This window comes from Cervus canadensis, chromosome 8 (assembly GCF_019320065.1).
Source record: "Cervus canadensis isolate Bull #8, Minnesota chromosome 8, ASM1932006v1, whole genome shotgun sequence".
In the NCBI taxonomy this organism is placed as follows: domain Eukaryota; kingdom Metazoa; phylum Chordata; class Mammalia; order Artiodactyla; family Cervidae; genus Cervus; species Cervus canadensis.
Window position 1 is genome coordinate 67,955,935 of NC_057393.1, and position 14,570 is coordinate 67,970,504.

Consider the following 14,570-nt stretch of genomic DNA (forward strand, 5'->3'; position numbering starts at 1 on the left):
CCTTGGCCATGGGGGTGCCAGTCTCATATTAGATATAAGGAATCTCAACTTCAGAGAATTTAGGTACTTTCCCAAGATCACTAACCACAGCATGACAAATCCAAATTTGAAATTTTTCCAACTCCTACGTGTTTCTCCCCAAGAGAAAAAGATGTGTCTGTGTTAGTTGGGCTTAGATAGCCTCAGAGAGGTTCTACAATAATATGAGTAAAATAGATAACCAACAAGGACCTACTGTACAGAACAGGGAACTCTATCAATAGTATGTAATAATCAATATGGGAAAAAATCTGAAAAAGAATGAATATATGCATATGTATAAGTGAATCACTTTGTTTTACACCTGCAACTAACACTATAAATCAACCATACTCCAATAAAATTTTTAAACATAATAATAAAATAAAGTCTATAGACACACAAAATGATAAAGGTGAAATGTCCCACCAGGTTACCCACATGTGGACTTTCAGTCTGCATACAACAAGCAATTACTAACTGTTTCCCAAGTAAACTATTAAATATAATTTTTATTCTGCAAATATAATAAAATACAAAATCAAGGACAACCAGTTTCCTAATTAACTGTATCCATTTCATTATAAAACATCTTAAAACATTGCAAAAATAGAAGACAATAAAAAGAAATCCCAGCTGAGCTTGGGATAGTGGAATTATGTTAAGTGAAATGAATAGTGTGAGGATGCCAAAGTCCCCACAATGGACCCAGTTCCTTAGGCTGTGACTGTTCTGTATCACCAGCAGAATGGGTGTGTGCTGGGGAACAAGTACATCAAAACCAGAAATTTGTTCCTCAGATATTCACTTCCAGTGCTGAGTGGTTTCCAGGAGGCACTTAAAATGTTTATTCACCAGGGCTTCTTGGGAAAATGGTTGATTCCATTGCTGGGACTGGGAAAGTACATGGTGAGCCTGGAGCATCTTACTGTGCAAGAAAATAAGGAAGTACTTAAAGAGTGATGGGAACATGTCAAAAGCACTTAGGGACTAGCTTGAGGGAGCTTCCACTGGCTAAATCTGAAAAAAAAAAATTGATGGGAAGGAATGATTAAATAATGATAGGAAAAAGTTATAACTCATTAAATTATAAAAGAATCCGTATTAGTATAAGGAAGTAAGTGGAGGAGATAGCTCTTCCTTACAGTATTCCTTACAGTAGAATAGCAACTAATAACTGCAGAGGGAATGATGGATCTAGAAATTCATCAATGGATGCTAAAACTAGAGAGTAAAATTTAATGAGATACAGGATAATTGCATAGTCTCAAAGTATCTCTTCACCAGATACTTATTCATTACAGAGGGAATAACCTTGCGGTGGAAAAACCTCTCAAATATTCCCTTAACCAAGTGATTTGAATTTGTGTCATCAGTAACTGAAGAAATATTACACACTTCCAGATCTGATGTCCTGGGAAGGACACACACCACTTGTGTGATAGTCCTGCTGAAAATCTATCACCTGAATCTAATCATGAGAAACGGCAGACAAATACAAGCTGAGAGACATGCTGTGAAATACATGGTCTGTATTCTTGAAGACCATGAAAAGCAAAAATATATTACAGAAGATTGAAAGAGGCTGAAGAGATACAGCAGCAACATGTAATGTGTGATCCCGGACCTGGACAATTTTTCTTTTTAAATAAAGGACATTAGTGGGGCAGCAGGTGAGTTTTGAGTAAGATCTATAAATTAGATATTAGAACTGATTAAATGCTAATGTCCTAATTTTGATAATTACACTTTGGTTATATAAGAGAATGCACTTGTTCTCAGGTAATACTCTGAAGTATTTAGGGGTGAAGGGATACTACATTTGCAATTATAGTCTCAGATGGTTCAGAAAAATAATTTTATTCAGACATATGTGTATTTTATACAGGTGTATATTTTATGTGTCTGTGTATATACATACACACACAGATAGAATGTTACTATTTGGGAATTTGACTGAAGGTTGTACTATTCTCATTACTTTTCTATAAATCTGAAATTATTTTTAAAAATTGTAAACATTTTTTCATTCAGCAGACACTTTTTGTTTGCTTTTTAACAAACAAAGTTGCAACAACGTGTAAAGACACTATGTGTAGAAAGGAAAGGGAATCCCAAGTGTAGCAGCCCTCGGGAGTTCGGCATGCAGTCAGAGCTGAGGCAGACCCTGAAGGCTCAGGGCACATGTGAGCGTGGGATGACAGTGCGGGAAGTCTGCGTGAGACCTCAGGCCGGGGGGGGGCGGGGGGGGGGGCTCCCACCAGGCGCTTCCTGATGAGGCCTCGGAGAAAGTGAGGTGCAGTGGAGCCCTGAAACGAGTGAGGAATGTGTGCTTCCTCGGGCTGCACTGATCTGTTCTGTGACCATTCATTCCAGTGGGCCAAAAACGCAGGACTTGAGTTCACAGCTGTATCTCCCCTGCCTCTGGATTGAATCTGATCAGCGATATGACCTGGGAGAAATCACTCGATTTCTTTGGCTTCCCTTTCCTCATCTATCTGGTGAAACTGAAATATCAATACAAGCCTTGCCTCTTAAACGCCCGTGATGGAGAACAAGCGACAGCTAAGACGTCTCCCAGGTACGCAGCGTACCTGCGTGAGTGGACAGTCACTGGCGCCGGTGCCCAGATTACAGCGCAGAGTACTCACAGCTGCTTCCCGGGGTTGAGGGAGCCGAGGTCCAGCTCCCGGTCGAACTCAGTGCGGATGTCCTCCAGGGCCCCGTCGTCCCCGAAGGCCCCCCACTCGGTGCTGATGCACATCCTCCCCTCGTCGCCCTCCACCAGGTCGATGTTGCTCATGTCCTCCATGTAGCACGCGTTGGTGCCGGTACCTGGACGAGGGATCAGAGAGAAAATGGACAGCCGCGAGGGCGCCCAGCTGGGCAAAGACAGAGGAAACTCTCAACCACCCGAGAGTCCTCTGAATGCACCACAAAGTGCTTTTGATCCACTCCCGGGGCTGGTTCTTGCTGAGGGAAGCGGCTTTGGCAAGCCCGGGAGTTCATGAGGAATAAAGCTGACATGTCAAGTCACACTTGTCAGGGTGTTAATGGTTTGCTGTTATGAATGGAGTCGATTGTGAAGAAGTCCCTGATGAATATGTATAAAAGCTGACAGAGCACATTTACGGAGAGGAGGATGAGTTAACTGAATCTTATGTTTTTAAAAATTCACCGACTCACTAATATTTTTAATCCTTTCCCTGTGCTACTTGGCCTCTTCTCTATTTGATACTAAAAATATTCCTTACTCATAGCCTGCCACAAATCCTTCCTAGCATAAGCTACATCCTTATGTTTGACAGTGATGAGCTATCACATAAGACAGCAACATGCCATTATTCAAATATAAATTCACTCCAAGGAAATGCCTCAAACACTTGAGCAGTGAGGAGAGGCTGCAGATAGGCACAACCTGTTTGAGACAGATTGGGATGATGGAAACGTTCCAGCTGGACTATGGTGATGATTACAAAACTCTATAAATTCACTAAAATCACTAATTATTACCTAAATGAGGGGGCTTTTATGCTTCAATAAAGGTAGTCTTTGTTTGGCCATGACACGTGGCATGTGGGGTCTTAGTTGGCCAACCAGGGGCCAAACCTGTGCCCCCTGCAGTGGAAATGTGGGGTCTTAACCACAGGATTACCAGGGAAGTCCCAATAAAGCTATTTTGTTGTTATTGTTGTTTTAATTTTAAGTATCTTTCCCTGGCTGATGTTTAGTTCTCAGGATTTTAAAGCCAACATGAGAAATAAAAAATGTAGGCAATCAGATTGTAACACAATATCTGGAAAAGCCTTTTCTCAGAAACGCACAGACAATGGCACCCAATTGGCAGGTTATCAGACAGAGTCAGGAAGACAGACACAGCGGACTGTAGCAGATGTCATGCCAGGCAAGCGCCCGGCCCATTCTGAGGTGTGGGGCTCCAGAAACTGGAAGGCAAATCAAGACCCCCAGATGTAAAGATCCTGCTCTTTGGGAAAGTCAGACTGAGGAGAGTGAGATGCAAATTAGGAAAAAGCAATTCAGAAAACTTTCCCCAATAGTAGCAAAGGAATAGGAGAGTTGAAGGGACATTTGAGAATAGCCTATAAATCCGGTCCATTTGGCCTTACTGAGCCCACACAGCCTTTTCATGGACCCTCCGGGAGGGCCCCCTTCCAGCTCAGGTGTTGAGACCACCCACAGACACTCCCACTCTGCTGTGGCCTCCCTGGTCCTGCGCCACAAAGCGCCGTGGCCTCTTGGCTGGCCTCACCCCTGGGAGTTGATTCTCTACACAGCAGCAGAATGAGCTTTTTCAAAGTGCACACCCCACTTGCCTATCCACCACCCAAAGTCCTCTAGTGCCCTGTCTCCCATGGGTTTAAAGTCAGAGACCTTCCAGGGACCGTGTCCCGTGTCCTCGGTGATCTGCCGGGTCCCAGCCACTTTTTCTCACCTGAATGGGCCTTCTACTCTCAGCCTCACCCCCTTTGATTCACAACCATTCAGCCTTTTAGGGCTCCTCAAGCAGCCCAGACTCATTCCCCTCTCACAGGCCACAGGATTCGCTTCCTCTCCATCTCTGCTTTGCTCCCTCCTCCTCATCACTGAGGTCCCTGCTCAAATGTCACCCCTCAGGGAGGTCTCACCTCACAACCCCACTACACACACTCTCAGTCACATCACCCTGCTTTATATTCCTCATCACACTAACCACCTGAGATGTGATTTGTTTAGGCCTTTTGGTCTCTCCCCCACCTCTGCACTGAAAGTTTCACAAGTACAGGAATCTTTGGGACTCTCACCATCGAGAATCTGACGCAGAGCCCAAGGCCTAGCACACAATGGTCACTCAGTAAACACTTGTTGAATGAATGCGTGTATTAATTTTCTATCTCCCTATGTTGCTTCTTCTAAGTAGAAAATGCCAATACTCTTCCCACGGAATTTACTCAGAGTTTCCTTAAACTAAGCCCCAAACCAGCCCCTTTCAACCCACCTCCAAAGAGCAAGGCAAATTGAGTTACCAATGATGACACCAACTTCGCAGTAGGGATCGTCATAGGCACACGTCATCATGGTCCCCACGGTATCATTGACCAAAGCCAGGATGTCCACATCTAAGTCCTGCTGGGACACAAGTCGCAGAGGGCATCAGTGTGTGGGAGGGAGGCGCTATTCCCTTATTTTTCCCCATCAGGGAAGGTGCCTGGTTGAGAGGATCACCAGATCCTGCCTTCTGGGCCTGCCTGTAAGAAATAAGACCTTTGTCCCACAGCAGTTGTCTGCCTTCAGTCAAGATGTTCTGACTTTTCCTGCTGACCCCTAGATCCTACACAACTGTGACTCAAAATGAACTAGCAAAACAGGAAAGAACTATTAGGAAAATTAAAATGGAGGTAGTCTTGTTCAGGATTCAAAATTAGGGGAGCAGGCCTCTGACTGACTTCCGACCTTGACAGAACTGCATGTCTGCTTGCAAGCACACTGGTGGTTACCAGCAAGTCAAGTGGCACTTTAGATAAGAAAATGAGTGGGTGTTGGACTTTCTTAAGCCCCTGGAGACCTCGCTAGTCCCCCAGAGTCTAAGGAATCTTAAGATTCACAAGTTGAAACGAATAGCATTGTAAAAGTTAAAGGAAAACCAGAGCTGCATTTTTACGTGAAAACTGATTAATAGTATCAGTTTGCAGGCTGGGATTATAAGCAGAAGCCCCCAGAACTGCAACTTGAAGTCTCGCCCATGGTGTGGATGCACCACCTTGGACCCTTTCCCCAAGTGGGGCTCCAGATTGCTGTTACTTGGGACTTCCCAGTGTTGTTCAAGTATGGACGTAGGTTGCTGGCCCAATTTGGTGATGTAAACACTGTTATTCCTTTCTATTGTTTCTGTTTCTTCTAATGACTGTACATTGAAATTAAGTTAAATAATCTTCTAGAAAAAATTTAAATTGTCAAAAAAAAAAAAAGGAAGGACTTTGTCAAGGTTTAAGGTCCAGGGGAGAAAAAAGAGCAGTTGAGACTGAAGAGTGAATGAAACCCATACTCCTGTTTCATGGGTGAAAGCCTCTGAGCAATGAAAACATGAGGGACAGATCTCCAGGACTCCAGCCAGTGCTTGAAGAACCCTGAGGAATCATGTTTATCCTAGGAGCAATGGTGCTTCCAGGAGAAAACACCAAAGTCCTCACCCACAGGGACATTTTAACCAGCCTCAGCCAAGTCCTCTCCATGAGCAGCACCAGGGGTTTCCTGTTCTATCAAGTCAACTAGGGTTATTGCACCATGGTTCCACAAGGTTTGGGAGAGCATTTTAAAGCAAAATGAAAACAATAAGAGAAAAAGTATACAAAAGACTATGATAGCAACTTTAAACAGAAAAAAGACTGGAAGGGTATACTTCAAAATATTTCTCACATTGTCAGTGTAACAGGTCAATCCGGTTAATTTGTGTACTCAGCTCAGCCAGGAGCATGGCTTGCTTTAATAGTTCTTTAAATTATTGAAAAATGTATCCAACAAATAGAGACATTCAATGAGTAGGGTGTGGAAAATGGGACAGAGAGCCAGACAGGAAAGAAAATGACCTTTCATGCCTCAGAGAGGAAAGGTGAGGGTCAGAGCATCACACACAGCATCGAGTCTAACCAAGACCCCCTGAAGAGGCTGTGGCAGCTGGAGAGGTCCCAGGGAAGTATGGGTCACCCTTCAACAGTGATTAGAACACTGGCCACATACCAGGCCCACAGAAGGGTTTATCCAAATTGGCCACATCTGTGCTACAGTGAGAACTTTCTTAGGATCAGGTCCTTCTCTGATTCTCCTTCAAAGGCAGGCACAGTAGAAGACAACCCTTCCCCACCCCCACAAGAGATAAGGGCCAGAACTAGGAGAGCTCCCCACACTCAGAGGGGTTCCTTACCTGGTGTCTTTTCATAGCATTGGTCAGAGAGCGCACAACGTCTGTGCCCTGAACTCCCCTCGCCTTAAACTTCTTTGTCCATGAAAGCAGGATACCCTGGGGGAAGATATTAGATCCAGACAAAACAAAGAAGGCACTCAGTTCTGAAAATGAGCTGCAGAAATTTCATGCTTACTACAGTGGGTCCCCTGTAGCCTTCTCTTTAAGTTGAGTCGCACTGATTCTTTCATTTCCTTAGAGGCCTTTTCTAATAATTTCGACAGGCTTATTACTCTCATCTGAGCAGTTTAAAATATTATACACAGGGGCAGAAAGAACAATGGCTGCAGGGTAAGAATGCTTGGGTTCACAGTACACTGTCCAAGTCATTTAACCTCTCTGAGCCTCAGTTTACTCACCTGGAAGTGGAAACATCACCTCCCTGCCTCTGTCACAGGAGTGTTCTGATGGAAGTACCCGGAATGTGGTAGACATGGGATGTGTGCAGAATGTCTAGTTTGCCAGGCCCACAAAGCAGAACCAACATGTTACCTTGTAAGACCCTTTTGGGGACTTAATTTCAACTTGGAAAAATGGATCTCAATATGCATTATCAATTATCTGCTTACAAGTGGTGTTTCTCAAAGAGTTTCATGTCTAACATAGCAAATAATCACAGGATTTTTCAGACTGAAGGAGAACTTGGAGATTAAAAGATGCCCAAGGGTACCTAGTGGAGAGGAGTTGAGCCCAAACTTACAAACTCCCTGACTAGCACCACTCCCTCAGCTTATGAATAAAGCAGACAAGCTTCAGAAAAGAAGGAAGTTGCTCCAAGTCGCATACTCAGTGAAGGAGAGAGCCCAATTGGAACAAAGGTTTCTGACGCTAACCCCCTCCCCACACCCCTCTAACCCCCTAACGCACTTCAGAGATCAGGTTTTTTCCCCTGCACCACAGCGCTCCCTAGTGGTAGCTCCCCCAACTTCTGCCCTCTTGGGCCACGGTAACTCCTGCCCCCTGAACAGAGGAGTGAGAGATTATTTGGTGGTGTCCCAGCAAAAAGGATGCCAGGGACAATGTGGGACCTTAAGGGGAGATATACGGGGGAGTGGTGAATAAGTGCATGTGACATATTGTTAAGTGGGGGAAAAAAAAGCTGTACATACAGCATAACACCAGTATTCAATATAGATACGATTGCAAGGGGCTCAGACAGTAAAGAATCCACCTGCAATTCAGGAAACCCAGGCTCAGTCTCTGCTTAAGGAAGATTCCCCTGGAGAAGGGAATGGCTACCCACTCCAGTACTCTTGCCTGGATATTTCCATGGACAGAGGAGGCTAACAGGCTATATAGTCCATGGGATCCCAAAGATCCACATGACTGAGTGGCTAACACTTTCATGACTGCAAGGAAAACCCAATAATTCTAGTAGTGGGTATCTCTGAAGGTTGGGATTAGAGGAGATTTCTATTTTCTTCTTTAAAGTTTTCAATTCCAACCCTCTTTTCTCTCTCTTTTTCCCCCTACCTTTAAGAATTATTGCCATTTTATCATCAGAAACACACATACACCCACAGAAATTTTTCTTTAAGACTTTTCTGTTTCCTCATTTAAACAAACAAAACAAGAACAAAATGACCTTCTCCTTTAAGTCCAATGCCCTGATCTTCTTTAATCATTTTTTAGTGTCACGAAGAATCCTCCTCAGTCACACCTCCTCATGAAGTCTTCCCTTTCCCACCTCCTTCTGCACCTACATGGCTGATCAGACTCCATCTTCTCCAAAGCCCTTACTTTCATGTCACAAATTTACATGCAGCAGAATCGTGGTTAAACAGCTATGCCCACTCTTGGTTGTTATTACTAATGCATTTCCTTGTGACTGAAACTTTTCTACTTTAGACCTCTCTGAAAGGCAGCCTGGGAGGAAATTTTACAAAATGCAGGCTAATTCAACTAGAATTTGAAGAGAAATATTTTCACCTTTACTTGATATAATCAAGCCACCCTTGCCTAGTTTAAATGTCATCTGAAAACTCTCCTTGGGATACAACACAAAATGGGTCAAAATGCTTTCAGGCACCTGTTGGTATTTTTTTTAAAATAATTTTATTTACTTACTTTTGGGCGGGGGGTGGGGGGGATGTGGCATGCTGCACAACATGTAAAATCTTAGTTCTCTGACCACTGATCAAGCCTGCACCCCGCCCCCCCCCCCCCACACTGGGAGCGGAGAGGATAAACCACTGGATCACCAGGGAGTCCCCTGCTGGCATTTTAAACAACTTTCTAGAGCTGTGTCTGTTTGGAAAATCAGTGTGGTCAGAGAGTTTGTAAGCTTGGGCTGAGAAATTCTTGGCTGTGTGGCCTTGGATAAGTCTCTTAACCTCTCTGAACTGCAGTTTCTTTTAATATAAAATATAAATAATTTTATCTGCCTCTTATGATTGCTTTGGGATTTTAATGAGGTTATACACATGGAGAGTTCAACATAGTACAAGTGTAAAAATCTGAGGTGTAGTCTATCATCATTATCATAATCTTCCTTCTTCTTAAGGTCTCTGTTCCTAAGCTCAAATAAGACGTGTTTAACTATCTGGAGAATTGAGGCCTGATTTCCTGACTCCCCCCACTTCCCTTACTGACTTGGGGGAACTCTATTCTTTCAGCATGCAAAGACAAGCAAAGCTCCTCTTCTAACGTCCCTGAAACCTTTACACTATTTCCCCCCCAACTGTTTCTTTAGAAAATAACTCATCAGTAAACCTCAGACCATATCCCATATAAACAGATGATGGTAAATTCCCAATGGAATCCAGTAAATGATTGATTGCACCTTTCAGTTGTCAGATAGTTATCAAGCAGCTATTAAATATAAGACACTGTGCTTGAGACCCTAGAAATGGACAATTTCTAGGAAGAACAATATAAAATAGTGCCTGCCCTCCAGAAATATCTGTTCAGTTGAGGGACGAGGTACAAAAGCATGAAGAGACAAGTTGTATGGGGACATTCATTAAAACTTTGAAGCTACCATCGATGCGCCAGGCACAGTGCTCAGCGCATTACAGAAGCTTTGTCTAAGCTTCACCTCAGCCCCGCGAGTAGACAGTATCCCTGTTTCACAGATAAGAAAACAAGGGACCCAAGAAGTTAAGTCATTTGCCCAGGGGACAAAACATGTCCTGAGCCATGATTCAAAGCCAGGTCTATTAAATGTGAAAACCCACTCCCTTTCCACTATCCCATAATCAATAAACATCTCAAGCCAACAACATCAAACACATCCCAAGTCAAGGTGGGTCCATGAATCGGCTGTGAACTGGGTGCCATGACCGGTCTGGGCAGCAAGAGTTCAGGGACCATCACTCAAGGCAGGAGACCCGATTCAAGACAATAGCCTCCTGGCCCCAGAAAGCTCACTGTCCTGTTATATGGCCCTTTATTTATTTTCACATATTCGTGCAAGATCAGGTTTACCTTCTCCCCATTTACAAACTGATACTCTGAGGCACAGAGAGGTGGATTACCCGAGTGCCCAGCTGGCTACTTGCATCCCAGAGACCAGGGCTGCTCAGTAACACTGTCACTCCAGTGACCCCGGCTCAGCCCTCCTCCTAAGGGCTCACCATAGAGGGAGACTTCCCCAGCCTTCCCCTTCTTATTCTGGTTAACTATGTCAGTGTTTCCGAGTGTGGTCGCCGGAACAGCAGCATCCATGCCTCCCAGTAACTATTAAAAACACAAATCAAAGGCTCCATTGGTTAAGAACCTGCATGGGGCCAGCAATCTGTGTTTAACAAGCCCTCCAGGGGTTCCAACTAAACTAAGGTCTGAGAACCATTGAGCTTGGTGGTGAAAACATTTCATTCCTTGGTCCGTGCCCAGGGTAAATGTAAACTCAAGGCAGCCGTGTTACCATATTCTCTGCCTCACACATCCACCTCACTGTTTAAAGACAAAGAAAACACAAACAAGAAAAGTCCTGCTGATCTTTCCTGTTCCCAGCCTGACCCCCTCACATGCCACATTCTCCAGCCCCAAACCCAAATCCTACACAGCTTATTCCCTCCCTTGCACCAGCCTTACCTCATCTAATTTAGTCTGTTTGCAGGGAAAGGAAAAGGTTAAGCCAAGAGGTAATTTCTTCTGCATCAGCTCTTTGGTCTTCATGAAATCTGCCAGACAGTCAGCTACGTATTCAAACAGCTGCAGGGACGAGAAAGTCCAGGACACAGGGCTAAGGTCATCCAGAAACTTGGTACCAAGGACCACCTTTGAAGAGCCCCCGGTCTTGGTACCTCTGTGCCATTCCCTCGGATGATTTCATTGGGTGTTGGGTAAAACTGACTCTCCATCTGGACATTTCGTTTCCCCTCTTCAGAGACTTGCACCTTCAAGACTCGAAACTTGGATCCTCCAAGATCCAGGGAGAGAAATTCCCCATTTTCTATGAAAAATATAAACCCCCAAAAGTTATCATTTACTGAGAGTCTGCTATACACAAGCTCATTAGAAGTTGGACTGTGGTAAACATGAAATCTCACACCCCCACAAGCCAGGTATGCCTGTGTGCCAAGACTCTAGAAGTGTGACTGTTGATTTGCACCCTCCCAGTGAGGGGCAAAGTTGGGGTGTGACCCAAGTCTGCCTGCCTCTGCCGCCTCAGCCCTGCCCACTGGGCCATCCTGTGGAGAATAAATGTGTTCATCGGGAGAAGGGAAATGTGAATGCACTTTAGGCAGGTGGTATTAGAAATGTGCCTTGAGAGACTTCTCTGGTGGTAGAGTGGATAAGAATCTGCCTGCTGATGCAAGGGACACAGGTTCAATCCCTGGTCTGGGAAGATTCCACATGCTGCAGAGCAGCTAATACCATGCACCTCAACTGAGCCCGCACCCTGTAACGACTGACGCCCATGCACACAAAGCCTGCACTCCGCAACAAGGCAAAATGCTGCACTGAGAAGCCTGCACACCATAACTAGAGAAAGCCTGCAGGCAGCAAAAAGACCAGCACAACCAAATATTAAAAAAAAAAAAAAAAGAAAGAAATGAGCCTTGAGGATGGAGCTTATCCTAGCGCACCACAACCACCACAACCAGGAAGGGAGAGTTGATACTCCACAAAATGCAAATAAGGCAGAAAAGACAGGAGGATTTCAGGGAAGAGAAACACCAGCTTCATACAAGCCTCAGTCTCATGGACAGAGAGAAAATACTCTAGGAGGGAAGGGAGACAAACACCTAATCCTGGCCCTTAAGGAGCCAAGGATGCTTAATATTTTGGGCCAGAGTCATTCCAAAAGGAGAAAATGTAACATGACCTCGCCCAGTATAAGACAGATGCTATTAATAAGAAGGTAAAAATGAGACATGTGTTGGGGTGAGGCGGCCCATCCTGATGACTTCAACTCAGTCATCAGCATCCAGCCAGCCAGAATTTCTGCCTAGGACCTGCCAGTGTCTTTAGCATCAGCCACAGATATGGGTTGGGAGCTCGTGTGCAGACCCTTGAACCAAGTCTTCATACAGAATTAACTGTGCTGGAAAATTGGCTGCATGTACCAGGCATGCCTCATGACACATATCCAAGGCATGTATAAATGAAATTCCGTGCACACCAATCTGGTCACCCAAATGGCCTTTTTTTGGTACCATGTGACCCTAGACACAGCTGCCTGAATCTAAGGGACCAGCTGGCCATTCGGAGTCACTGCTTGTAAACTGTGAAATAAAGCACAGGGAAGTTGCTAATGGGTGGTAAAAACAGAAATGGAAGTGTCTTGCACACCAGAGGTCAGCTGGTAGCCCAGGTGGCCACATGGATGTAGGCTGAAGCCATAGACAATGGGCTTTCCTGCCCTGGCTTCGGCAGTGTCTGGCCTGTGCCCCTGCTCCTTCTCCACTCTCTAGCGCGGCATCTCCCAAAGGTGTGCAGGGGCCGAATGGGTAGATTTCTGGAGATTCACGATCTCCAAGGGGAGAAGCCTGGGAAACTATGTTTAGGAATTACCCCATTGAAGTGAAAGTGAAGTGGCTCAGTCGTGTCCGACTCTTTGTGACCCCATGGACAGGCTCCTCCGTCCATGGGATTTTCCAGGCAAGAGTACAGGAGTGGGCTACCATTTTCTTCTCCAGGGGATCTTACCAAGATCTTCCCAACCCAGGGATCGAACCTGGGTCTCCCGCATTGTAGGCAGACGCTTTACCGTCTGAGCCACCAGGGAAATCCCCCAGGAGTTACCCCAGGTGAGTCTTATGCTTAGGCAAGTGTGGGACCTCTGTCCCAGTGCAGACGTCTGGGGCCCTCAGCTGATAACACAGAGGCTGCTGGTCTCACCCACAGGGCTCAGCCTAGGAGGCTGCCTGGAGGCAGAGGTCAAGAAGAGAGGCCAATGGAGACGGGCCTAAAGAATCACTGACACATTCAAATCACAAGATGGGCACTTCCTGTCCCCCTTCCCTTGTGAGTGGTGGAGGAGAAGGCACAAATGACCACCATGCTTTTAAGGCTCTTATAAGAACAGTCAAGCACAGCTCCCTGACTGACAGCTGGGAGCTAACTCAGGCTCTATCAGGTTACCCGCCTCAGTCAGGTTCAGATGAAGGAGGGGAAACTAGAGAGCAGGCCAACACTGAAAGATTTCTTCTGAAAACTGCACAGATTTCAGAAATGGAGGCCCCGAGAGATTAGGAAATCATCCTGAAATCAGACCAGGAGCTCACAGGAGCTCCATAGAACTGGGACATTTTGGAGAGTTGCAAGCATTCCTTGCACATGACCTCATCTGATGCTAATTAACCTACAAGTTGGTGGACAAACTGGCCACATCTCTTTTGCTAATGAGAACAGTGGTTCTGGGACTTGACAAAGGCATGTGGCTCCACAGGCACGCTGGGCCCAGCCAACAGCCTCCAGACCATTGAAGGCCGCTTTCCCTTGCTTCTGGGGACACACCTCTACAAGAAGAGCCAAAGCACTGGAAGGCAGGAGGACTCTGAGCTGGTGCTCCCCAACACACACACACCTCATGACTCAGGTGCTCCTCAGAATGGCCCCAGAGGACCCATCAAGGACCACAGTCTTCTCAGCATTCTCAAAGAGCAGTGTCAGAACTCAGCAGAGATTTCAAAGCAGGACTGTCTCTCTTCAGAGCTTGTGTTTCTCCACATGGTACAATACCCATGCCGTCCAACCCCCACCAGCAAGGGAATGGGTCTTTCACATCACAGTTCCCAGGGGCCTCTCAAATGGCAGAGTCAAGCAACTTTGGCCTAGGTGTTCTCCCAGAGGGGCCCAGAGCACTGCTAATCCAATCAAAGGTCCCTGAGAGCTCCCTAAACTTTAGTCCTTGCTCCCTTGAAAGCCCCAAAGCTCCTGCTGGAGCTTGGTTGGAGCACTGGGACTCTGACATTGGGGGGAGCCCCTGGGTCCTCACTGCTCTCATCTGACTTGGGGATAAGAGCTTCACCATGGGGTTCTTATGGGGATTGTATAAGACAGCGAGTCCCTAGCACCCCATGACCACAGGAGGTGTGTAGTAGATACCAATTTCTTTCCTTCCTATGGCTTTACCCAGAGGCTGAGAGTAGAGCAATTTGATGGCAAAATAATAGTACCCACAAGATGTTTACATCCTGATCAT

At 45.6% G+C, this 14,570-nt stretch overlaps 1 protein-coding gene and 1 non-coding gene across 2 annotated transcripts in view; both read right to left on the reverse strand.

Annotated features, from left to right (window-relative positions):
* HKDC1 (hexokinase domain containing 1) overlaps positions 1–14,570 on the reverse strand; it is a 41,345-nt gene that overhangs the window by 19,865 nt on the left and 6,910 nt on the right. The window contains exons 3-7 of the mRNA XM_043477228.1: positions 11,224–11,372; positions 11,012–11,131; positions 6,938–7,033; positions 5,043–5,142; positions 2,670–2,853 (exon numbers count right to left, since the gene is read on the reverse strand). Coding sequence (XP_043333163.1) covers positions 2,670–2,853; positions 5,043–5,142; positions 6,938–7,033; positions 11,012–11,131; positions 11,224–11,372 — 649 coding nt within the window. The remainder of the gene's footprint in view (positions 1–2,669; positions 2,854–5,042; positions 5,143–6,937; positions 7,034–11,011; positions 11,132–11,223; positions 11,373–14,570) is intronic.
* TRNAC-ACA lies at positions 13,080–13,151 on the reverse strand. Its single transcript has one exon. It is a non-coding gene; the product is annotated as a tRNA-Cys (tRNA).